This window comes from Camellia sinensis, chromosome 10 (assembly GCF_055761805.1).
Source record: "Camellia sinensis isolate YWXY chromosome 10, ASM5576180v1, whole genome shotgun sequence".
In the NCBI taxonomy this organism is placed as follows: Eukaryota; Viridiplantae; Streptophyta; class Magnoliopsida; order Ericales; family Theaceae; genus Camellia; species Camellia sinensis.
In genome coordinates, this window is record NC_138970.1 from 165,443,700 (window position 1) to 165,470,637 (window position 26,938).

At 32.8% G+C, this 26,938-nt stretch overlaps 3 protein-coding genes across 10 annotated transcripts; 1 reads left to right on the forward strand and 2 right to left on the reverse strand.

Annotated features, from left to right (window-relative positions):
• Positions 1 to 305: 305 nt before the first annotated feature.
• Positions 306 to 4,039, reverse strand: LOC145788731 (WAT1-related protein At3g28050-like). Its single transcript, XM_082892760.1, has 7 exons — positions 3,711 to 4,039; positions 3,575 to 3,637; positions 2,347 to 2,460; positions 1,485 to 1,683; positions 1,227 to 1,385; positions 907 to 1,058; positions 306 to 694 (listed from the first exon to the last, which is right to left on the reverse strand). The coding sequence occupies exons 1-7, from the start codon at positions 3,887 to 3,889 to the stop codon at positions 538 to 540; spliced, it is 1,023 nt and encodes a 340-aa protein (XP_082748886.1). The 5' UTR covers positions 3,890 to 4,039; the 3' UTR covers positions 306 to 537.
• Positions 4,040 to 11,585: 7,546 nt separating this feature from the next.
• Positions 11,586 to 19,016, forward strand: LOC114260928 (disease resistance protein RPM1-like). 6 transcript variants are annotated; one of them, XM_082892765.1, is made up of 6 exons: positions 11,592 to 14,562; positions 16,647 to 16,702; positions 16,951 to 17,000; positions 17,114 to 17,219; positions 18,571 to 18,678; positions 18,784 to 19,016. In XM_082892765.1, the coding sequence occupies exon 1, from the start codon at positions 11,791 to 11,793 to the stop codon at positions 14,536 to 14,538; it is 2,748 nt and encodes a 915-aa protein (XP_082748891.1). In that variant the 5' UTR covers positions 11,592 to 11,790; the 3' UTR covers positions 14,539 to 14,562; positions 16,647 to 16,702; positions 16,951 to 17,000; positions 17,114 to 17,219; positions 18,571 to 18,678; positions 18,784 to 19,016. The 6 variants fall into 6 exon arrangements, with proteins under 6 accessions (XP_082748887.1, XP_082748891.1, XP_082748892.1 ...); XM_082892766.1 differs by having other exon boundaries at positions 18,571 to 18,643; XM_082892764.1 differs by lacking the exon at positions 16,951 to 17,000 and adding an exon at positions 17,550 to 17,594.
• A 1,198-nt stretch (positions 19,017 to 20,214) lies between these two features.
• LOC114295714 (WAT1-related protein At3g28050) lies at positions 20,215 to 24,749 on the reverse strand. 3 transcript variants are annotated; one of them, XM_028240021.2, is made up of 7 exons: positions 24,338 to 24,749; positions 24,213 to 24,275; positions 22,184 to 22,297; positions 21,376 to 21,574; positions 21,118 to 21,276; positions 20,805 to 20,956; positions 20,215 to 20,597 (listed from the first exon to the last, which is right to left on the reverse strand). In XM_028240021.2, the coding sequence occupies exons 1-7, from the start codon at positions 24,514 to 24,516 to the stop codon at positions 20,441 to 20,443; spliced, it is 1,023 nt and encodes a 340-aa protein (XP_028095822.2). In that variant the 5' UTR covers positions 24,517 to 24,749; the 3' UTR covers positions 20,215 to 20,440. The 3 variants fall into 3 exon arrangements, with proteins under 3 accessions (XP_028095822.2, XP_082748894.1, XP_028095828.2); XM_082892768.1 differs by having other exon boundaries at positions 22,184 to 22,284; positions 24,481 to 24,622; XM_028240027.2 differs by lacking the exon at positions 24,213 to 24,275 and having other exon boundaries at positions 24,338 to 24,673.
• Between the last annotated feature and the right edge of the window lie 2,189 nt (positions 24,750 to 26,938).

Sequence of the window (26,938 nt, forward strand, 5' to 3'; positions counted from 1 at the left end):
ATGTATATATATGTGTGTTGATATTGCTATGTGAATTTTGTGAATTTTTTGGGTATGGAACCCCTTCTCTCTTTGCAGTACAGCAGTTCTCGTTGAGACTTTTCTGGAAACAATTGAAAGCATGCTAGTACAATACATTAGTCAATTGTTTCTTACTCATAGATAATTGTTTAGTATTTGCAAACCCATGTTTGTTTATTAACTTTTTAATTAATTTTTATTAGGAAAAATTTCCCTTGCGAGTGAAATTATTTTGATTCAAAGAAATTGAAAGAACATCAACAAATCTAATACTATGAGAACACTTTTGGTTTCTGGAAAATATCATTGAAAAGCTACAACCTTCTGTAGTGTTTATTTGTCGGAATGCCATTCAATACACAACAGAGCTAGCCTTGACATATATAGGCTGCTGAACAATGTTTGATGGACCAATTTAAGCAAAAAAAAAAACTTCAAATTTGACATCAATACAAGGCAGCTTTCAAAATACAGAGGAAAAGAAAATGGAACTTAATTTTTTTTTCATTTACCGTTCTAAACTTGGGTCTCTTTGATGTTCTGCAAGAGTGGCACTTTTTCTCTGGGTGATTCTGACCTGGTTTCCTCATCATCCTTGATCACTTTTTGTTCTTTGGATTTTCCCCACATAACAGAGTAAAATCCTATAACAATAATAACTGATCCCACCACACTGCACAAAAACAATGTTTTAAAAATTATGATTACTAATATGCAGTATTAGGATTCATCTCTTATCAAATTTGACATAATTGGATCCGGCTCAGATTCGGGTTATTTTATAATCAGATCGAATTAGGATTACGCTAGATCTGGTACAAATCTGATCTGTAATTAACAAAAATACAACAACATTTAAAAGAAGTAGAGAGAGAATTTCACTACCTTCCCAAATACAAAATATCACCAAAGACGATGATACCAACCACGGTCGAAATGACAATCCCCAAGGGGTGAAACACTGCAATAAAAAGAGGCCCCCTCTGGCGCAGACACCACACCAGAATGCTTACTTGTATTGCAGAACCAACAATTCCCTACATTTTGGCACATAATAAGTCACTATGCTGCATATTTATTCTGCAACGTAAATCATACTGATCAAGTGGTACATCACTCAAATTGATTTTCTCTCCTAATGAGTGTATGTGTTTGATTAAATCATCCTGAGTTCAACAATCAGAAAGACGAAACCATAGACTTACTGAGAAAAGAATGGAAAGCAACTTCACAGAAGGTAGTAAGCTCCAAGCGGCTGGGTCTCTTTCCATAACCAAAGATAAAATTCCAGTCATAATTGCGACGAAAAAGCAGTAGAAAAATACTATAATAAGCTCCGTGCCAAATTTCGTGAGGAGAAATGCCTGAAACAACAGCGGGATAAAATAAAAATAAAAAATGGTAGTGATAGTATGTTGGTAATTAATTTCTAGTATGTTTGAGAGCGTTTTCATGGAGTCTACCTGAGTAATAATGTATGCCGAAGAAGACAAACATTCGATTGTAAGGAGAAAAGCTCCAAGGACCAAGTTGTACTGCGTCGCAGTCATTAGAAGTGAGGGACCCTTGTAGAGTGTCACAATGAGAGCCCCTACAATCGAGACTATAGTTCCGATGGATTTAGCTAGGGTACTTGAACTTTTAAAATCAGCTTGTTCCAACCTAAACAAATCCGTTGAACAAATTTAAAACCATATGGCAGAACAAATAGTTACGTGTAAAACAGTAGTACGATTCGTTAATGATTAAGTGACATTGTGTATTTGTGGTGTGTTCACGAATAAAGTTTCAAACATGAATTTGGTAGAAACTCGTGATGATTAGTTAACTTTAAGGTAATGAAACTACTACCAAGATTAACAGCAATTTGACCTTATAAAAACATATGGATAGATTATTGAGTGTGATTCCTAGCTTCGTACATGGACGGAACAAGATTTGTTTTCCTAATTTCTCTAAAAAAATTGGTTTTGTACTGTTGATTTTCCATATCCAAACGGAAAATTAGCATTTCCTGAAAAATCTTTGAAAAGGGGATCCGGATAAATGACTAGGATTGTCACATAAATTTTCTACTCTAACTTCATCTTCAGAGCTGCAAAATATAACAAATACGTGCACGCGCACGCGCACACACATTAATGTACATATTTGATAAATTATGAAACCACACACACACATTAATGTACATATTTGATAAATTATGAAACCACCTAAAAAATCAGTGAAAAATGTGATTCAAGCTAATGACAAAAATTTCACATTATGCAAAATTTAAAGAATTTGTCAAGAAATTAGAGTTATAGAGGGAGAGCAGAATGGAACCTGAAAATGACAGCAAGTGTGAATGTAAAACCTGGGACCAGGTTCATAATTGCTGTGGAAAATGATGCTGGAGTTATCTGTACTGCTACATTTCCAACTACCTGTGATGTGCAACTGAACAAAATGAACATAGTCTAAGGTCAATCTATGTTGGACATATTGTATCGAATACCAAAAGTCAAACAAAATGATAAGTAAACTTTGGTTTTAGGGTAAATTACACTGACCATCCCTGAGGTTTAAAAAAAGTACAACATGAATTACACTAACCTCTCCTAAGATTTGAAAAAAAATACAAGTCTCACAGTTTTGACATAACTACATGAAGTTCTCTTAAGGTTTCACATAAAATTTCCTTTTCATCAATAATTTGTTGTTATTCCTTGTTTATCCTAGTGTTTTCATACGATCTATATTAGTTTTGGTCTATTTAACCTCACTAAAGGGGAGATCAGTGTAATTATATCAAAATTGTGAGGTTGTTTGTATTTTTTCCAAATCTTATGAGAGGTGAGTATAATTTACCCTTTGAAAAAATATCAAATCTCTGGAAAAAGGGTTAATCACACTTTTTACTCGTCCAGTAGTTTGATCTAAATTTTATGTTAATCCCTAGTTTCAAAATGAACAATTTCGTATCTACATTTTAAGTCCAATTTCAACTTAGTTATTCAGTCCAAATTTGAGGTTAAAATTAACAATTTCGGGATACATGTCAATTTTCTAAGGTGGCACGTAGAATAAATTAAAAGAAATCCGGACGGAATGATCAAATTGAAATTGCACTTAAAGTGTAAGGACCAAATTGTTCAATTTAAAATTGTAAGAACGGAAAATGAAATTTAAATCAAACTGTAGGGGTAAAAAGTGTAATTAACCCCTGGAAAAATATCAAAACTTTCATCTCCCTTGTTTCTATCAATGGAATTCTCCATGAATGATCTATCTCCAAGAAATGGAGATAAATACTCGTTAAATTGAATATATATTTTTAAAAATTCGATTTCCAAATCATTTAAAATCTTGAAAAAATAGTTCATACACTATATCTGCATTTTGAAGAAGGTAAAAACCCCAAAATTTATATTTGGCAGATACATTCGTTCTCTTGGATCTCTTCATTCAATTTCATGAATCTATCGAAAAATTCACAGATCCAATCAAAGATTTGCTATATATATGGATGTTCTTACTAGGATATATACAAGTCAAGCAGTTAGAGACATACCCAAGTAAGCTTATCACGAAAAATTTGCAGAGGAGAGAGAAAGTGATTGGAGGACGAGTTGATCTGCATGGAAATGGAAACATGGTTAAAGAACAGAGGAGAGAGAGAGAGAGAGAGAGAGAGAGAGAGAGAGTACCTGTGAAGAAGAAAGGAAGTGGGGAGAAGAATGAGGGCAGCAAGAGAATTGGAGTAGAAGACAAAGGTGAACTTGGTGAGGCCGTGTGAAGTGGCTTCTTTGACTGCTACTATCATACCCACCTGTATAAACTGTATACTCACCATACCCAGAAATGGCAGAGCTTCCTTCATCCCCATCTCTCTCCTCTCACTCTCTCTATCTCTCTCTCCCTCCCTCTCTCTCTTAACACAGAAGAGAGTGGACTTGCACACAAATCTGCACTCGATCAGCTTTGTAGGATGTTATGCTTTTGTCTTCTCATTGATCAAGAAAAAATAAAGAAGAGTACTGGTCAGTTTTGAATTATTATACTATTTTATTTTATTTTATTTATTTATTTATTTTTCATGTTAGACTCATGCAAAAAATACTCGTAATTCAAAATAGGTGGCTCGAATATCCAAAATGATGTCGTTTTGGTTTTTTTTTTTTTTTTTCTTCTCTTTCGAACACAGAGGGAAAGGAAGGGAAGAAGAGAGAGAGAAGAGAAGAGAAGAGGAAGAGAGAAGCAGCAATCAGGTCCTTCAATCCAGATCAGGTACTCATCAACATCAACAACTTCATCATCTTATTCTTCTTTAGAAAAAACACGGAAAAAATTAAAAAAAAAAAAAAAAACACGTGTCGAGCCAAATTTGAGCCTCCGAATTTCGAGATACGAATCGGCACTGAAACTCATGTTAGACTTTGTAAATTCATGTTTCTGATATATTTGTAAACCAATATGTGTTCTGTTCATAATATATTTGTAAACCAATAAATTTTATAAACCAATCACAATATGTGTTTTGTTTATAATATATTTGTGTGTGACCAAAATTATTTTTTGACTTTAATGATGCCTTTTTATTTTATTTTATTTTATTTTTAAATACGATTTCAATTAATTTGTTATAAAATTCAAGCCTAAAGTACTAACCAAAAAATTATTTACCTATATTTGAAAAATATATATTTTTTTTAACTAAAAAACTTTGGATTTAATTTTTTTTTAATTGTTTGATTTGCAAAAATAGTGAGGGAAGAGAGGAAAAGACAAAAATAAAATAAAATATCATATTAATGACTAGCATATGAATTATCATTTTAATTGTGATTCAAACTCAATACAATTCTTACATATTCTTATATATTTTAGTTCATTTTTTTATAAATACATCTAAGCTAAATGACTCCTAACACTCATTAATTAGCATTTCTCATAAAGAAAATTAATAATTAAAAAAAATATGAAGGTCCCGTTTGGTAGAACTGTAGAAAAATGATTATAGATTATAGCTTATAGTTATGAATATAAGCTATTAACCTGTTTGATGCAGCTGTGAGATTATAGAGTTAAGCAGCAGTGTTTGGTTGATAAGCTGTAAAATAATTTTTTGTTGTGTAATTGTCATTTTTGTCCTTATATGATATAAAAATGATTATTTTGTCATTTTTTTAGTTTTAATTTAAAAGAAGTTATTTCATTAATAAAAATTAATATAATTAGTATTACAAAAATTATTATTTTCATTAATAGTATCAATTAGTGTCAAATTATTTCATTATAAATTAATTAGTGTTAATTAATGACTTAATTAGCGTCGATACTTTTTTTTTTTCTTTTTCTCCTTATTTTCTTTTCTCTTCTTCTTCTTCTCTTCTTTCTTTTTGTAAATTTTGTTTAATTTATTAGTTCATTATAATTAACATCAATTAATATCTATGTATTTATATTAATGTTGTGATGTCATTACATATTATTTTTCTTTATATTAATTTCAATTAGTTATTTTATAGAAGTTATAATATTCATTTTTTAAATTTCGTTTAATATAAGTTATTTCATTTTGTACTTCATTTTTTTTCTTCAATTTTATTTTTTTTCATTACAATTAATAATATAACAATTGTATTTCTTTTCATTAGTGGAAGTAAATTGTATTTTTTTTAATTGAAATAAAATTGTGCAATTTATTTCTTTATTTAAATTTTGCAATTTATTTCTTTATTTAAATTGTGCAATTGTGCAATTTATATCAATAATTGTGAAATAAATTGTGTAATTTATTTAATGGATATAAATTGCACAATTTATTTCAATATTAATTGAAATATTTTTAAAAAAAAATTAAATGGAAGTTAATTGAAATAATTTTTTTTCTCTTTTTTTTATTACAATTTTGCAAAACCCTAGATCTGAGGAGCCGTCGCCATTGTTGTTGCCGCCGCCGGTGGTCTGCAAGAAGCCCTCTCTCATCTCATCCATCTCCTCCATCACCACCAAAAACCCTAGATCTGAGGAGCTTGTGTCGCGATCTAGTCTTGAGGGTTGCAATGATGGCGGATCGCGATGACGATAATGGCGATTGCGACGATTGTAGAAAGAGTGAGAGAGAAAGAGAGATATCGCAGTGGTGGTTGAGTGCGATAGTGGTGATGCGATGAGGAGAAGACGTGAAGCGGAGGGAGGCGCTATGGTGGTGTCGTCGAAGCCACGGAGGAGAAGATTGACAACTGTTGCAAAGGTGTTGACGATGACGGCGTAGGAGGCAGATGAGGCGACGGTGTAAGTATGCCGTGGGAGACGAAAAGAGACAAAAAAATGAGAAAGAGTGAGAGAGAGGAAAGACACAATGGCGAACACAGAAAGAGAGCTTCACCGGAAATTGCCTCTGACCGTCGAAAATCGCCTATCTCTCTCTCTTTCTCGGAGTGAACGGTGATATGTTTGTGGTTTATATAATGACAATTTGGTAATACTTCAAATTGGTGAAGGGCATTTAAGTCATTTCAGTCCCCCTTACCCAGCTGCGCATAAGCCATTTTTTATAAGCATCCCCCAAGCTGCTTTTCAAAATAAGTTGAAAATTGCTTAAATTAAGCTTTAATCTGATAAAGTAAGCTGCACTAAACACAATATTATAGCTTAAATTAAGTTAAAAGCTGAAATAAATAGCTTTTAACCTGCGCCAAACAAGCCTGAAGTCAACAAGTGGAGAAATTCTTTTTGTCTCATTCTCACGTTGCTATTCTTGGTTTTCATGTCATGATCAAAAATATTTTCAAAACCAGTTTTGGTGGTTTTCCCTTTCTTATCCTAGTCATATATTGGAAATCCAAGGACTTGGCTGCATAAATAAAAAAGTTAAAAAAAAGTTCAAAATTTGAATATTGTAACAAAATAAGTTATAAATTTTTAATTTTATCAATTTCAATTCTAATTTTTTAATTTATTTTTAATCTAGATTATTAGTCTATTTTTGTTAAATAATAGTGATGAAACATAATAATATTTTGGTTATTAAATTCAAAGAAAATAGAAATTTTAGACATTTTTCGTACACCTACACTAATTAAAATACTAATTTTAATAAATTTTACTTAAAGAAATAGACAAATAGTTTAGGTGAAAAATAAATTAAAATATTAGGTTTAAATTGACAAAATTAAAAATTTAGTATTTATTTTATTATGAAATTCAAAATTTAGAATTGTTTATAATTATTTCAAAAAAATAAAAAATAAAATTATTATTAAACCATATTGTAATGGTAAGTTGAATGTAACGTTAACCTAATGTGGTCCTCCGTGTGAGTTTTTATTCTATGCTTCGCCAAGCACTATAATATATAACTAACATCGTACGATCGACTCTGTTACAAACCAATCAGACAATGGTTTCATGGTTCGGATGTTGTCCTCTGACTCTTTTGTTTTATTTTATTCAAAATAGAGCTGCCCATAAATAATTGTTTATTTATATTGTACGAAAATTATTAAGTATTCTTATATGATATAATGTTGAATTGTTTATGTTGTATTTTTTTTTGAAAATGAGGAACTGTAAAATACATGTGGTAAGTGATCTTTATTAGATAGTTTTAAAATATCATGTGATATTTTTATATAATATTTCTTAATTAATGAAAAATTATAACACACCCTATATACACAATGTCAAATGACAATCATGTCTGTATTTATTTTTAAGTAAATGTTAAAGAGTAAATTACACTGATTTCCTTTGAGATTTGAAAAAAAATATAACAAATTTCACTGTTTCATATAACAATTAACTCTATTTTCATTAATAATTCGTTAGTAATAAGGTTGGACAAGTAATCCATTATTTATCTTGTATTTTCTCAATATTTACATTAATAATTTCGGTCCCTTTAATCTTATTAAAAGGGAGACTGGTGTAATAATACTAAACTATAGAGCTTGATATGTATATTTTTAAATCTTAGAAGAAATTGATATGATTTATTCAAAATAAAGATATGACTGTCTTTTTACTCTTAATATATATATATATATATATATATAGCAATACTACCCAAACCAAAATACATTAGGAGGAATATTATTCATAAAAATAATCTTGTCTGATTTGCACTAATTTGTGTAATTACTGTACATGTTTAATATCAATATGAGATTAAAATAAAGTTTAGTCTAATGTCTTTCGCAATCAATAATAGGAAACTATAAGTATGCAATTATTATGTGGACAGAAACTTACAAATTTGTTTATTATCCATCATTCAAAATATTTTAATGAAGTCTTATAATAATAATAATAATAATAATAATAATAAGACATACAACCTCTTCAAGAAATGTTCAACTGAATGGTGCTTCAGGCCAGAGGTATCCAAGGATCAAGAAGCTCAACATAGGGTTGTTTGGTATAATTTATTTGAAATGTTATAATTTTTAATTTTTTAAGATATTTCGAGAATTTGTGTCAAATTATTTGTTACAACTTCTGTTTATTAGGTAGTTAAATTAATTGAAAAAAGCTTATTATCTGAAGTTGTAGAAGAATGCTTTTAACTTATGTGTTTTAATTATTAATTTTTAACTTATAATAAATTACACCAACCATGCCCATCAGATTAATGGAGCAATTGTAGTAGGTGCATAGAAGTGTATGAGAAGGAACAATGCATGGGGTGATATTATGGCAAATATATTCCTTTCTAGATCTCTACTTATTATATATTAATATATTAAGATTTATGTGTTTGCTGTGGATACCCAGTTAGAATGAAGCCATGAGGGTTTTGAAACCAAAAAAGATGTCATTACAACTAACATGTTTCCTGTCTAAACTATTATCAATAATGTTGTGGAGTCAGAAGACTAGTTTGAAAAATAATTGTAGAAAATGAATTTTGTGAATACTATATTTATGGTAAGTGTGAATCACATTATATTAAATTTGAATCCATGTTATACTTTAATTTTTTAATATTTCTTTCTTACTCTATAACTTTTTGTAAATTACATATATTGAATCTTTTGAATGTTACAAATTACATTAGCTGAATATCTTTTATTTCTCATTCATCGACTATATAATTTCTTATTACTACAATATAAAATGGGTAGTGCTAATAGCACCCACATTTATTCATTGAACCCTTCATTTTTCCATAATTTTTTTTCTATTACAATTATATCCTCTCATAAAATTTCATTTTTATTCTTATCCCTAACCATCTACACTCTTACCAAAATTGCTACCCACTATCAATCACCACCATTTCCAGTTGCCACCCCTTGCCCCTCCCTACCCTTCCCTTCTCCTGTCACCCCCATTTCCTTCCCACCTTCTCAACCACTACCTACGAGAGAGAGAGAGAGAGAGAGAGAGAGAGAGAGAGAAGAAGAAGAAGAAGAAGAAGAAGAAGAAGAAGAAGAAGAAGGTCCCAGTGGTGGGGAAGGCTATGTGTTGCAATTTGCATTGGTATGGAGAGGATGGGGACAGTCAGAGCTGGTTGGGTTGTGGTAATGGAGGAAATGAGGAGCAGGGGTGGTGGGGAGGAGAGCAAGGGCTGAGGAAGGACAGGGAAGGGGTGAGAGGGATTGGAAGTGATGTAGGAGCTGGGAAGAAGCGCCTAAGAGTAGGGAGGGGCTGCTGGAGGTGGTGGTTGTTGAAAGGGGGAAGGTTTAGGATTTCAATCCGGTTGAGAAAAGAATATAACTAAGATTAAGGAGGGAATTGAAGAAAAGAAAAGAAACAAAAAAAAAAAAAAAATCAGAAACAAAAATGGGGACCAATTTAATGTGGGTGATATTAACATAACATGTTCAATGTTGTAAGTCTGACCTGTGGCTTACATGGAGAGTTTGTTATACAACAGAAATGCATTCAATACCATGAACAGTTCAACCATGTAACCAAATAGTCACATATATATATATATATATATATATATTTTTTTTTTTTCAACAATCACGATGTCATAACTAGCTTACGACCTAAAAAATTAATTTCTTACAGCACAGTCTCAAGAATTAAGAGTAATTATGTAAGAAGTACATCCACCAATCACTTAGAACAATCCTCAGAGGGTTGCATACATATGTAACAGAACTAACGAAGAGATATAAAATACACTCTTTGTATTTTAATATGTACAAAACAAACTCTTGTGAATGGCCAAACATTCTGTTATTATTAACACCTATTAACATCAGAGATATCAGAACACCTGTGTATTCTTCTACCATGAAGCATTTTTTTTTTTTTTTGAACTCTCTCTTGAGCTCTTTTGCTTTTGCGTTTGCTTTTTATTGTCCTAATAGTAAGGGTCTAAACTTGTGAGTCTCCTTCCAAAAGGGGAACCTTGTCCTCTGATGAATCCATGGTGCCATCATGATGGTGATGATCAATATGTGTTTCATCTGCTTTAATTTGTCCCCACATCACTGTATAAAACCCCATTCCAACTATAGCTGCACCCAGAATGCTGCATAATTTAAACAGGAGAAAAAGGAAACATTAATCTACATTTCAAAAAATTTCAGTGTAGTCCCATTTTTTACATTAGTGATCCTCTGTCTTTAAAATTTTATATTCGTGTCTCCAATATCTTTTCGTATGCATAATTGTGTTTTGGAATTCTTGTCTTTCAAGATTCTCAACATATTGCAGAGTGTAGGGAACATGAATTTTGAAACACAGATTTTGTGCCTATGTTTTCATATGTGACCATAATCAGTTAGGATTTGGGGTCTGATGTGCCATTCACTAGGGCCTCATCCCAAGGCCTTTTGTATAATTTGAATCGTTCACTTAGCATAAATCTAATGTTAAATCTAAATTTAATTTCACAAGTGAATCCTAATTTATTTTTATGTAAATCTTATAACATAAGACAAATTATAATTTTTAGACTTTACAAAACATGTAAAAATTACTATATTGACAAATGTAATTTACTACTATCATATGATAAATTAAATTTACGAAACTCATAAGACGAAATGCATTTATATTTTATCATAAATATAATTTTTGTGATTTATTTTTAAATTTTTAACACTTAAATTATGACATATTTGTTATTAAGAGCTTAGAGCACACAATTAATGACATAAGAATAATAAAAAAAATGCTCTTATATGTAACTGTAATAAAAATGAATAAAATTTAATTAATTCTAAATCATTTTTGTTAAATAATGTAGATAAATTTTTTAGATTATTATTTAATTTTAAAAATTAATTTTTTGATTATTTATTTATACCCGTGCGCTAGATCCCATATGATCATTGGAGAAAAACATGTATGCAAAAAATTAGATTTGATCAGATATAAATAATTACATAATCAAAGTACATATATATATTATGATATATCGACGGTTTATTCTTAAAAACATATAACCCGTATAGATAAGAATAGTTTAATGATATGAGAATCAAAGTTAAATCAACTTAATTTTTTTGTATAAATAATTTTCTTTGTTAATTGTATAAAATAAACAGTTTAGATAATAAAAAATAAATCAAAATTAGTCTGATAATAAAACAATTTGACTGTGAATTGAAATCTTCAACTTTAACCATTCATGCTCATTTACTAGTAGGTGTGACCAATTGGCCAGACACTTTTTAACTATTAATCCATCATCATCATCATCATCATCATCAATCTAGTGGGTGGCAAGAAAATTTTAAAGATCCCCAATAACCAGAAAGAATATCATACTGTGGGAATAGTACAACCCTAGCGGTGACCAATTTGCAAAAGCAAACAAACATGGCCATGATCGCAGTGAGGCTGGTGGTAGAGAAATTGGGTACTCTCCTAGCAGAAGAAGCTCAATTGCTTGGTGGAGTTGGAAGGGGAGTTGCTGAATTACAGGATGATCTAGAGAGCATGAGATCTTTCCTACAAGACGCCGAAGCAAGAAGTGAATCCGATAAAGGAGTCAAAACTTGGGTGAAGCAAGTCAGAGATGTGGCCTATAATACCGAGGATATTCTTGAGGAGTTCCTCCTCCGCTTGTCACCGCCACAGGGGAGCGGTTTCTTTCACATCCTCCACAAAGGCTACCACCACCTGCGCCAATTGAGAGCGCGACACCGCTTGGCGGTTCAGATAGAGGAAGTGAAGAGGAAGGTTAAGGCCATTTCAGAAAGACGAAATGCATTTTCATTTAAAAGGATAGAGGAAGCAACAACTTCACCTGCTACCACTACGTTGCAGACATGGAATGATCCTCGACTGGCTTCTCTTTTCCTAGATGATGCCGATGTTGTGGGAATTGAGAATCCCAAGAGCTTGTTAATTTCTTGGCTGGTAGGCGGAGAGCAGAATCTGACCGCCGTCTCTGTGGTGGGGATGGGTGGCGTAGGCAAAACAACTCTGGTGAAGAAAGTTTATGATAGTCAAGCTGTTAAGAAGTACTTCGACCACCATGCCTGGATAACCGTGTCGCAGTCATTCACGGCGGCAGAGCTTCTGCGGGCTGCGCTGAAGGATTTCTTGGAGGAGATAAAAGAGCCAATTCCTCAAGGAATAGATACGATGGATGAAAGACAATTGATCAACAAACTCAGGGTCTATCTACAACAAAAGAGGTATGTTGTTGTCTTTGATGATGTATGGAGCACAAATGCTTGGGAAGTAGTTAAACTTGCATTACCCGATTCTTGTTGTGGGAGTAGGATCATTTTCACAACACGAATCGGTGATGTAGCTGCATCTATAGAAACAACTAGTCATGTTTACCATCTCCAGCCTCTTCCGGAGGAGGAGGCTTGGACACTCTTTTGTATGAAAGCTTTCCGAGGGGAAAACAATGGCATTTGTTCGAAAGAACTGGGTGAGATGTCTTATAAAATCTTGAACAAGTGTGGGGGACTGCCTCTGGCAATTGTAACAATAGGTTCCCTTTTGTCTAAGAAGAATAAACATTTGTTGGAATGGAAGAAAGTCCATGATAGCCTTTCTGCAGAGGCGAAAAGTAATTCCAATTTTGAAACTCTAGAAAGAATACTTCTGCTTAGTTACATTGACTTGCCATATCACCTCAAATGTTGCTTCTTGTACTTGAGTGTTTTCCCAGAGGATTATTTGATCAAAAGAATGAAACTTATCCGGTTATGGGTGATTGAAAGATTTGTGGAAGAGAAACCAGGGCTCACTGCTGAAGAGGTTGCAGAGGACTACCTTAATGAACTTGTTAGTAGGAATATGATTCAAGTAGTGGAAACAGATTACTTCAATCGGGTTATGACTTGTCGTGTACACGATATTATGAGAGAAATTATCCAGTTGAAATCTAGGGATGAATCATTTGCTATGATACTACTGAATGATAGAAGGATGTCAATGGAGGAGAAGGTTCGTCGAATGTCAATCCATGGTAGTTGTGAGGAAGAGCTCCCATCAGGCATGAGATTCACTAGCCTCAGATCTCTTTTGGTGTTTGTTTCAACAAGTTCATCAATGTCTTTGGGGAAGACATTTTTTAAGGGTTTCAAATTGTTAGGAGTTTTGGAGCTTGAAGGTGCACCGCTTTATGAATTCCCTCCAGAGCTGACTGAAATGATTCACTTGAGATACTTAAGTCTAAGGAGGACAATGATAAATAAGCTTCCAGAGTCCATAGGAAAGCTCAAGAAATTAGAAATATTGGACCTCAAACATTGTCTCAGGACTTGCATATCATCCCTGCCAAATGGGATCTCGAAGTTGAAAAATCTTTGCCAATTGCGTGGCTATGGCTATTATTTGGAATCATCAACGATGTTGGCCACATACGGGATGAACCTTCCAGGAAAGATAGGAGAATTAACAAATCTACAGAAATTGGGAAATGTTGAAGTGAACGGTAATGGTGATATGTTGAGAGAGTTAGGAAAGCTAACCCAATTAAGGAGGTTGGGTATCTTGGAACTGACACAAGAAAATGGAATGAAGCTATGTTCTTCTTTAGAGAAGTTGAAGCACCTCACTGCATTATACATGGTTTCCATAAGCACCAGTGAACCTCTTCATCTTAATTCTCTATCATCTTGTCCGCAGTTTCTACAACGCCTATATCTCAAATCTAGCTTACTGACTTTGCCTAAATGGATCGCCTCCCTCCAATACCTGGCCAAACTAGTGCTTCAGTACTCTAATCTACATGATGACCCGCTAAAATCACTCCAGGGATTGCCCAACTTGGTAGTGCTGGAACTCCGAGAAGCATTTGCAGGGGAGGAACTGTGTTGCAATATTGGAGGGTACCCAAGGCTTCAAAAGCTTAGCCTTCATCAACTAAGCCAATTGAAGTGTGTCCGAGTAGAGCAAGGAGCAATGCCTGGGCTATTGCAACTAAATATTGTAGCATGTGAGAAACTAGAAGCTGTGCCAATGGGTATTGAGCACCTTAGAAATCTATGTTATCTAGTGGTATGGCGCATGCCTAGGGGATTCTACCAAACTATAGAGAGATCAGATGGTGAAGATTTTTGGAAGGTTCAACATATTGAAGCAATCGAAGCCATTTATTGACATCGGTTATTCCATGTCCCTTGGGTGAGCTACCTGCAACTTTAATTTTTCTTCACTATCCATAGACATAGATTTACCGAGTATTGATTGACACATATAGGTAGGTGAATATACATATGTGTGTGTGGATATTGCAATGTGAAGTTTATGAATATTTTTGGGTATGGAAACCCTTTACTCTTTGTAGCATGCCAGTTCTCGTTGAGACTTTTCTAGAAACAGTTGACTAATGTATTAAACAATTGACGGCATGTGTACAATACATTAGTCAACTGTTTCTTACATATAATTGAGTATTTACAAACCCCTTTTTTCTTTTTAACTTTTTAATTAATCTTTATTCGGAAAAATTTCCCTTGCAAGTGAAATTATTTTGATTCAAAGAAATTGAAAGAACATCAACACACTACTAGAAACATGACTTTTTGTGTTTATTTTTTTGCGACTGATGGTTTAGTGGTTGCAAAAAATTACTTTTTACATAAAAAAATAAATAAAAAATGACCCAATCGTGTTGTTAACTAAAGCTTGACCTATCTCCCCTTTTCACTCTTATTTCCCAAATTTGTCTCCAACGGTGGTGTATGAACTCTCTCTCTCTCTCTCAAAATCTCTCTCGCTCGACTCTCTCTTTTGACTCTCCACTCTCTCTCGCTTGAATCTTACTGTCCACAGTCGAAGCTCTTCGTATGGAGCTTCCAAAGCAAATTACTCAACCACAACACATTGCTCTGTTTCTCTTCTTCATAAATATCGTTTCTTTGTCTTTGTAGCGATCTTCTTCTTCTTCATCTCTCTCTCTCTCTCTCTCTCTCGCTTCAATCGCCGGAGCTTTCATGGCTGCTTATTCCGCTGCCGGATTGGCCTGTCGCCTTCAAATCCGCCGAAATTTCTGCTCATTCTGGCAATTTGAAACTCTCTAATTTCCGACATTGCTCTCCGATTTCAAGCCGAGTCGGATCTATTCAACTCCGACATAGCCTTAACTCGCATTGCGGATCCCGAAGCTCCTTTGCTTCGTCTGGTAATCGTCACTCTATGTTCTGTTTAATGATATCACTGAATGAATTGAATCGAATCAGTTAATTGCATAGTCACTCGTAATTTCTTAGGTTTAATATAATCTATCACCTCTGCTTCTCTCTTTATTTGACTTAGGAAATCTAGGTTTTTAATTATTTGCAATTCTTTCTTTTCTCATATGAAAAGTTTCTATCTATTTTCAATTCTTCTCACATATACGTGGATATTTATATACATACATCTGAATTTGATTAATTTTTTGTTCTGCGATTATTTTGTGATCAATCTACTTTGATTTGTTTCTTCTCTGGTTAGAAATGGAAAGCAAGTTTGCATGGCAAACAATTTTGTTCCTTATTACTAGATTTTTCTGTTCTATAGAGTCACTCATTCAGCCAAGAAGGTTCAAAAATGTAATAAATAGGAGTAGAGAATTCACACACAAAAAATAAATAAATAAATAAGTAAATAAAATTGAAGAAGAAGAAAAAAGAGATGCTCATTTGTCTGTCTCTAAATAATATACAGGTAAAAAATGAGCAAGAAAATTCAATGGAATAGTTCATAGGCTTGCTGTAGAGACATCTCAATCTCGAAACGAATAGCAAGGGACCAAATTATTTGTCAAGTTTGTGTTTGTGTGTAAGAAATTGCTAGGTATAGCAGAGGTAAAAAGAGGAGGTTGAGAATGAACAAGAGACTTTGAGCTATAGTATTGTATCCAAGCAAAACTCAAAGGTTAAAATCTAGATTTATAAAGAAAAAACAGAACAACAAATATGCATGTATATGTGTTTGCCTAAAAGCAAGTCAGATTATTTTTTTAGGTGTCTGCCCTAAATGCTGCCTTGGATTTTTTCAATTTGTCTTGATATTATTAATTCCCTATTTTGAATAAAAGTTGGATTTTTTATAAATTGATTTTCCCTTATGTTATTTTATTTTATTTTATTTTTTGAATTATTAGAATGGCAATGGAGAATTTGTGTATTTATTATTTGTCATAGTATATGTATATTCATTCAAAGATAACAACATAACACTAATTCTCACTTGCTGTTTTCTTTCTCCTATTTTGGCTACAGATGCCACCTCATCCCGCCTTCAGTATCCAACCCACCGGATATCCATCTATTATTTTGTAAGTCATGTATAATCTACTTGAAGATTCGATGAAGTTTTTTATTAATTTTCAGGATTACAGTGTTGTCATCTTGTGCATGTTGTTGAACTCATGATTGATCTTAGTGTAGTGTTAACTACATGATTGATCTCTCTCTCTCTCTCTCTCTCTCTCTGCCTTCTTCTATTCGCATGAAGCATCACAGGTTAGGCAATATGATAGAGTAACTACTTACTAATTGATGGGTTTTGAATCTTATTTTCTAGCCCCTTATCACTGTTATACCCGACATGGATTTTTGAATTTTTCTTTTTGGGTAATGGATTTTTCTTTTTGAATCTTATTTTCTAGCCCCTTCTTTTTTGAATTTTTCCTTTTGAATCTTATTTTCGAACTTTACTCTCTCTCTCTCTCTCTCTCTCTGTGTAGGTATTTGTTTTCTTTGTTTTGGCGAATCCTCTGATCACTGGTCGAAGCTCTCCTTTGGATCACATGCTTCGAAGTTTGCAAAAAATGTGAGGGATTCACGCTTCAGGTGCGTCTCTTTTGTTCTTTTTCTTTACATTATTTAGCTTTCTTGTGATTTTATTGTGTTTGGTTGCCGAGAAAATGTCGTAAAATGATCTCTTCTTCACATCCACTGAACTGAGCTTGAAGCCAAGTATTTTTCGTGAGGTTCAGATTTTAATTTTCTCACATTTTATAAAACACAGGACAGCCAGTATGTGATAATAATGTGAGAAGGTTTAGAATATATTGGCTTTCTCAGTCTAATTGTTAAAGTAGATGTTTTGGAAGAGTTTTAGATGATGTGGTTTGCTGCACTGAGGTTTGCAAATGTGAATTTGACCAAGTTTGTTGACAGATTTTGACAAATGGCTGCTAATAAATGAAGTACTGCATAGTGAAGGTGAAATTTCATGGTTATTTTCACTTTCCATGATTCAATAGTTTGATAGAGCTCATATCAATGAGATGTCTGCTTAATTAAATTCAACTTAGTGAACAAAAAGGAGCAAAATCATATCCAAAGAGGAGCAAAATTAAAATACGTTCTTCGCCTACGACCGAATCTTTCACAGACCCTGCATGTTATTTAGATAATAATTATTATCAGTTGCATAAAGAAGCAATAGATCATATAGACAAATATAACTAAAGTTTCAGATGCTAAAATTGATCACAAGACATCTTGATGTTGCGTCACCTTCATGAGGATTTATTCAAACATGTGGTAGGCAAATAAAGGATGCTAATTTTGGCTTTAGCACAATGGTAAGGCTGCTCCGTTGTGACCTGGGTGTCTCAGGTTCAAAACACGGAAATTACCTATCCATATGTGGTGGTAAAGTTGGGTACATCTGATCCTTCCCAGGCCCTGCTATAGTAGGAGTTCATGCATTGGGTTGACCATTTTTGTGGTGGTATCATATTAATGCTCATCGTTTTCTTTTTCTTTTTTAATAATCTTTATGATGCTACTGGATGTTACTATATGAATTTTCAAATTCTCCTGGAAGCAGTTTCATGTAAACAATAACATCGATATTCTTATTTTAATTGTCAGAAATTAGAATTCTCTTACTCTGAAAAAGAGAGGTAATTGCTTATAACCAGCTTTGCCTTGCAGTCCCTGGATGTTTCATATGGTATTCGGAATTTGCAATTAATATAGTAACATCCAGTAGCATCATAGTGATAACAGAGTAACTTTATATAGTGATAAAAATGCTACCATATTGTTAACATGGTGAATTAAAAATGCTCCCCTGTTACCACTGGATCAATTTGTTTTTTTCCCATCCCTTTCCCCTTTTCCTATAGAAACTCACTAGATAAATTTTCTATTAAGTTTGTGACGGTGTTTGCTGTCACTTCATCTACAGGGATGTTTTAGAGCTGAAGGAGGCTGTTAAAATTAAAGACGGTGAATCGGAGGCTTATATTTTTGAAATTGAGGTCTGATGATTATGTTTAAGTCCTCAGATAACCATGTAATTTTTCTTGTTCACTGTGGTGATGTTTTTTGTGCCTTGATCCTGCCTTTATTTCTTCTCACCATTCTGTTTTTCTTTCTTACACATTTATTTTATTTACAGACTAATGGTCAAGCATATGAAGATATGCAGACGCAGAACCAACATTTGTTGCAGCAGGTGGCTGAAAGGGATGATTATAATATCAAGCTCTGTATTGTAGTTACTTGCCTCTCCTTTCTTGTTTACCATCTTATTGTTTGTTGTTATGTTATGTAATATTTTAGTATCATACGCTTCATTATACGTATGTAATGATTCATTATGTTTAAATGCAAATCAATACGTTTAGCCAATACATATAGCCAATACACATTTTATGTTAAAGGGGGGTGGCCTTGGAGTGTGGTGGGTGTGGCGAATGGGGAGTGGTGGTGATGGGTGGCCGATTTTGGGATGGTAGGGGAGATGTGTTAGGTTGCACATCGGAAAAATTATCGGTTTCCTTGTCCTTCATTACCCGTGAGTTGTTATTGTTGAATTTATCACTTCTCTCATAAATTCACATTATGTCAATTTTCATGCTCACTTTTATTCATTATGTGAATTTCAACCTTTTTTAGAAGGCCAAGCAATTCAGCAGGAGGCTAATTTGTTCGGTTGCAACAGAATACTTACCAAAGCAAGCAAGTTGAAGAATCCAAAATGGACATGCCCAAAGAAATTTTTCTGAAAGATTACAAGGTGCCTGATTACTACTTTTGTATGGAATTATTATTTTAGATTGGAATATACAAGTTTGTATGGAATTTGACATTAAAAATTATTCTTTTTTGAATGATTGGAAGTGAAATGGATGTAAATTACAAAATGATTGATAATATATGTATTGTTTTGTTTATATACATGATATAGGTTACACAGAATACATACAGGTTATGGACAAATTAAAAACAAAAAAAAAATAATATCATGTTTTTGGCCATTAAATAATTGGTAGCCAAAAAGGAAGTAAATATTTTTAGCAACTAAATAGTTAGTAGCTAAAAAAAAATAAAATGAAAATTTTTTTTGAGAATTAAAATTTTAGTAGCCAAATAGAAAAATAGACGTTAGGCGATTAAATTTTTAGTAGTTAAAAAAAATTATACTCTAGGCTTAGGTGATTAAAACATTTAGTAGTTAAAAAATATAAGATGAACAAAAAAAAAATTTGGTTACTAAATAAATTAGTCGTGAACAGTAATTTTAATTTTGGCGACTAAATGTTTTAGTCACTGAAAATGTGATATTAATTGTTTTTGAAAGCTTTTTGCGACGGCAAAATAGCTGTCGCAAAAAATAGTTTAGGCAGTTGCAAATAATTTGCGACCGTTGTTTTGCCGTCGTAAAAAGTATTTGCCACCCTCACATTTGCGTCCCCCATCTGCGGTTGCATAGGCCGTCGCAAAAAGTCTTCTGCGACTGTATTTTTATTATTTGCGATGGTTTATGGCGGTTGCAAAAAATGTTGTTTTTAGTAGTGACAAATATAATACTATGAGAACACTTTGGTTTCTGGAAAATATCATTGAAAAGCTACAACCTTCTGTAGTGTTTATTTGCCGGAATGCCATTCAATACACAACAGAGCTAGCCTTGACATATATAGGCTGCTGAACAATGTTTGATGGGCCACTTTAAGCAAAAAAACAAACTTCAAATTTGACATTAATACAAGGCAGTTCTCAAAATACAGAGGAAAAGAAAATGGAACTTAATTTTTTTTTCATTTACCGTTCTAAACTTGTGTCTCTCTGATGTTCTGCAAGAGCGGCGCTTTTTCTCTGGGTGATTCTGAGCTGGTTTCCTCATCATCTGTTATCACCTTTTGTTCTTTGGATTTTCCCCACATAACAGAGTAAAATCCTATAACAATAATAATTGATCCCACCACACTGCACAAAAACGATGTTTTAAAAAATGATGATTACTACTATACAGTATTAGGATTCAGATGATCTCTTATCAAATTTGACATAATCGGATCTGGCTCAGATTCGGGTTATTTTATAATCAGATTGAATTAGGATTATGCTAGATCTGGTTTGTAATTAACAAAAATACACCACCATTTAAAAGAAGTAGAGAAAGAATTTCGCTACCTTCCCAAATACAAAATATCACCAAAGATGATGATACCGACCACGGTCGAAATGACAATCCCCAAGGGGGGAAACACTGCAGTAAAAAGAGGCCCCCTCTGGCGCAGGCACCACAGCAGAATGCTTGCTTGTATTGAAGAACCAACAATTCCCTACATTTTGGCACATAATAAGTCACTATGCTGCATATTTATTCTGCAACTTAAATCATACTGATCAAGCAGTACATCACTCAAATTGATTTTCTCTTCTAATGAGTGTGTGTTTGATTAAATCATCCTGAGTTCAACAATCAAAAAGACAAAACCATTACTGAGAAAAGAATGGAAAGCAACTTCACAGAAGGTAGTAAGCTCCAAGCGGCCGGGTCTCTTTCCATAACCAAAGATAAAATTCCAGTCATAATTGCGACGAAAAAGCTGAAGAAAAATACTATAATAAGCTCTGCGCCAAATTCCGTGAGGAGAAATGCCTGAAACAATAGCGGGATAAAATAAAAATAAAAAACGGTAGTGATAGTATGTTGGTAATTAATTTCTAGTATGTTTGAGAGCGTTTTCATGGAGTTTACCTGAGTAATAATGTATGCCGAAGAAGACAAACATTCGATTGTAAGGAGAAAAGCTCCTAGGACCAAGTTGTATTGTGTCGCGGTCATCAGAAGTGAGGGACCCTTGTAGAGAGTCACAATGAGAGCCCCTACAATCGAGACTATAGTTCCGATGGATTTAGCCAGGGTACTTGAACTTTTAAAATCCGCTTGTTCCAACCTAAACAAATCCGTCGCACAAATTTAAAACCATATTGCAGAATAAACAGTTACGTGTAAAATAGTAGTACAATTCATTAATGATAAAGTGACATTGTGTATCTGTGGCGTGTTCACGAATAAAGTTTCAAACATGAATTTGGTAGAAACTCGTGATGATTAGTTAACTTTAAGGTAATGAAACTACTACCAAGATTAACAGCAATTTGACCTTATAAAAACATATGGATAGGCTATTAATGGACGAAACAAAATGTGTTTCCCCAATTTCTCTAAAAAAAATTTGTTCTGTACTGTTGATTTTCCATATCCAAATGCAAAATTAGCATTTCCAAAAAAAAAAAAATTTGAAGAGAGGATCCAGATAAATGACTAGGATTATCACATAAATTTTCTACTCTAAAATTCATCTTCAGAACTGCAAAATATAGCAAACACACGAACGCGCACACACACACGAACGCATTAATGTACATATTTGAAAAATTATGAAACCACCTAAAAAATCAGTGAAAAATGTGATTCAAGCTAATGACAAAAATTTCACATTATGCAAAATTTAAAGAATTTGTCAAGAAATTAGAGTTATAGAGGGAGAGCAGAATGGAACCTGAAAATGACAGCAAGTGTGAATGTAAAACCTGGGACCAGGTTCATAATTGCTGTGGAAAATGATGCTGGAGTTATCTGTACTGCTACATTCCCAACTACCTGTGATGTGCAACTGAACAAAATGAACAGAGTCTAAGGTCAATCTATGTTGTATATATTGTATTGAATACAAAAAAGTTATACAAAATGATAAGTAAACTTTCGTTTTAGGGTTACACTGACCATCCCTGAGGTTTTAAAAAAGTACAACATGGATAAATCACACTAACCTCTCCTAAGATTTGAAAAAAATACAACAAACCTCACAATTTTGATATAACTACATGAAGTTCTCTTATGCTATGTTTGGTTGGGAATAGGGCTAAGCAAAGAATCCATGAAATTCGTAATCTGATTCAGTCCAGTCCAATCCAGTGGGTTTGGATTGGTTTTTTGAATCCGTGATTCGGTTCCGGATTGAACAATTAAAATCCCGTAGTCCACGGATTGATTCCGGATTGAACCCCACGGTTCCGGATTGAACCCCACGGTTCCGGATTGGAACCAATCCGGACCGTATACAAATAGTCTATATTTTTATTATACACACTCCCGCATAGTATCTTCTCTTATTCCATATAAAACTTAATCCAAACCTAAGCCCACATAGTATCTTCTTTTATTACTTTTATTTGTTAGTTTTTAGTTTTAATTTGTAATAGTCTAAATACTGATGGTGGAACTAGTTTTCTTATGGTTGCTTAAATTTTAGAACAGTATGTCGTTATTATAGAAAGATATGTTGTTATTGTAGAACTAATATAGTCCTATGTATATATTTTTATGAAATTAAAGTGTTATATATATATGTATATTGCTATTTAATTATGTGAATCTATGATCCTAAATCGATCCAATCCAATTCATGTTTAAATGGATTGGTTTGGATTGGTTCCCTGATTTAAACGGATTGGATCGTAGATCACGGATTGGTCCTGATTTTATCCCAATCCGGTCCAATTTGGATCATGCTCTTGACTAGTTGGGGGATTTCGGAAATGATTTGAAAAGGAAAAAGGAAAATGTGTGTGAAAATAGATGAAATGTAAGTATATTTTATTTATATTTCACTGACATTTTTCCTTTCTTTTTTTTTTTTTTTCCAAATCTCTCAATCAAACAAAGCATTAAGGTTTTAATTCACATAACACGTAATTCCCTTTTTATCAATAATTTGTTATTATTTCTTGTTTATCCTAGTGTTTTCATACGATATGTATTAGTTTCAGTCTATTTAATTATGCGACTGCTTGTATTTTCTCCAAATCTCATGGGAGGTGAGTATAATTTACCTTTTGAAAAAATATCAAACCTCTAGAAAAGGGTTAATTACACTTTTTACTCCTGTAGTTTGATCTAAATTTTACGTTAATCCCTATAGTTTCAAATTGACCAATTTGGTCTCTACATTTTAAGTCCAATTTCAAGTTAGTTCTTCTGTCCAAATTTGAAGTTAAAATTAACAATTTTGGTATACTTGTCAATTTTCTAAGGTGACATGTAGAAAAAATTAAAAGAACTCGGAACGGAAGGATCAAATATAAGTCGCACTTAAAGTGTAAGGATCAAATTGTTCAATTTAAAATTGCACGGACTAAAATGAAATTTAGATCAAACTGTAGGGGTAAAAAGTGTAATTAACCCCTGAAAAAATATCAAACCTTTCATCTCCCCTGTTTCTATCAATGGAATTCCCCATGAATGATCTATCTCCAAGACATGGAGATAAAGACCCATTAAATTGACTAATATTTTTAAAAATTCGATTTCCAAATCATTTAAAATCTTGAAAATATATTTCATACACTATATCTGTATTTTGAAGGAGGTAAAACCCCAAAATTTATATTTGGCAGATACATTCATTCTCTTAGATCTCTTCATTCAATTTCATGAATCTATCAATAAATAAACAAATCCAATCAAAGATTTGCTATATATGGGTGTTCTTACTATGATATATACAAGTCAAGCATTTAGAGACATACCCAAGTAAGCTTATCACGAAAAACTTGCAGAGGAGAGAGAAAGTGATGGGAGGACGAGTCGATCTGCATGGAAATGGAAACATGGTAAAAGAACAGAGAGAGAGAGAGAAAGAGAGAGAGGGTACCTGTGAAGAAGAAAGGAAGTGGGGAGAAGAATGAGGGCAGCAAGAGAATTGGAGTAGAAGACAAAGGTGAACTTGGTGAGGCCATGTGAAGTGGCTTCTTTGACTGCCACTATCATACCCACCTGTATAAACTGTATACTCACCATACCCAGAAATGGCAGAGCTTCCTTCATCCCCATCTCTCTCCTCCCACTCTCTCTCTCTCTCTCTCTCTCCCCCCCTCTCTCTTAACACAGAAAGAAGAGAGTGGACTTGCACACAATCTGCACTTGATCAACTTTGTAGGATGTTATGCTTTTGTCTTCTCATTAATCAAGAAAAATTACTCACAATTAAATAAAGAAGAGTACTAGTCAAGTTTTGAATTATTATACTATTTTATTTTTTCGAGTTTTTTATTTTATTTTATTTCTTTATTTTTCATGTTAAACTCAGGTTAGACTTTGTAAATTCATGTTTCTAATATATTTGTAAACCAATATGTTAACTTTAATGAAGTCATTTTTTTTAAATACGATTTCAATTAATTTGTTATAAAATTCAAGCCTAGAGTAGTAACCAAAAAATTATTTGGGTGTCGTTTGAGAAGAGCTCATTTGGATTGTTTTAGCTCTTTGAGCCACAAAAGACATAATAGGCTATTTGAGCCACAACAGACAAAACATCACATCCAACCCATAATCATTACATTTTTCTCTCACAAAAAAAGTTAAAAAAGCCAAAAAGTCAAAAAATCCTTCCCAAATCAAGCTTTTGAGCCCAGGCTCAAATAGCCAAAAAAACCAAAAAGCCAAAAGCCAACCCACTTCCCAAACGGAGGCTTACCTATATTTTAAAGATAAGTTTTTCAAAAAAAAAAAACTTTGGATTTAAATTTTTTAATTGTTTTATTTGCAAAAATAGTGAGGGAAGAAAGGAAAAGACAAAAATAAAATAAATTATCATATTAATAACTAGCATATGAATTATCATTTTGACCGTGACTCAAACTCAATACAATTTTCATGTATTCTTACATATTTTTATATATTTTAATTAATTTTTTTTCATAAATAAATCTAAGCTAATGACTCCTAACATTCATTAGCATTTCTCATAAATATTTCCATGTCATGATCAAAAATATTTTCGATACCAGTTTTGGTGGTTTTCCCTCTCTTATCCTAGTCATATATCGGAAATCCAAGGACTTGGCTGCATTAAAAATAAATAAATTGAAAAAGTTAAAAAAAAAATTTCAAAATTTGAATATTGTACGAGCATCTCCAAAGGTGATCCTTTTTTTTCATCAAATCTGATGAAAAAAATGGTGATTTTCTCAATTTGGTATTACCACTTCCAACGGTTGTATCAAAATAATACTGGCTAGGGACAACCGGTGGGACGACCAGCCGGTTGACCGGTAAGGTGAAGAAATTTTTTTTTTTAATCTGTTTGAACCTTTTGGACCCTGTTTGAACCTACTTATTTGAAAGGAGCCGGTCGACTGGCCGGTTGACTGGTGGCCTCACCTCCAACGTTCCTGCACAGTAAAATGGTGAAACCTTACACGTATTATTAGTTTCATGAAATTTTTGCTTCATTCTCAGTTTGATATGAGTTTGGTGAAACCATTGGAGAGGAAAAAGGTGGTTTTTTTCATCAAATTCAAATTTGATGCTGAGTCTGATGCAACGTTAGAGATGGTCTAACAAAATAAATTATAAATTTTTAATTTTATCAATTTCAATTCTAATTTTTTAATTTATTTTTAATCTAGATTATTAGTCTATTTTGGTTAAGTAATAGTGATGAAAAAAAAAATATTTTGGTTATTAAATTCAATGAAAATAGACATTTTAGACATTTTTCGTACACCTACACTAAGGCCTCGTTTGGGAGCTCTCTATTTTAGTCAAAAAGTCAAAAAGTTACTAAGGCCAAGTTTGGCATGATTGAAAAAAGTCAAAAAGTCACTATCCTATTTAAGTCACATCATCTTATTTAAGTCACATCACCTCTCTAGCACATCACTTCAAACCCAACCCAAATCCAACCCATATTTTATAAAAAGTCAAAAAGTGCACCTATTTAGTCTTTCCAAACTAGGCCTAAATTAGTCAAAAAGCTAACAACCCATACCAAAAAATCAAAGATTCTCTTTTCTTTTTACTTTTTGCACATCTTTTCGTAAAAAGTTAAAAAGTCATCCCAAACATACTAATTTTTTTAGCTCATATTTTAGTCAAATAGCCAAAAAATTATTAAATTAACCTGTTTCCAAACGAGACCTAAGTATAATAATTAAAATACTATTTTTCAATAAATTTTACTTAAAGAAATAGACAAATAGTTTAGATGAAAAATAAATTAAAATATTAGGTTTAAATTGACAAAATTAAAAATTTAGTATTTATGTTATTATGAAATTCAAAATTTAGAATTTTTTTATAATTATTTCAAAAAAATAAAAATAAAATTATTATTAAACCATATTATAATGGTAAAGTTGAATGTAATGTTAACGTAATGTGGTCCTCCGTGTGAGTTTTTATTATATGCTTCGCCAAGCACCTTAATATAAGTAACATCTCTGTTACAAACCAATCATATACAATGGTT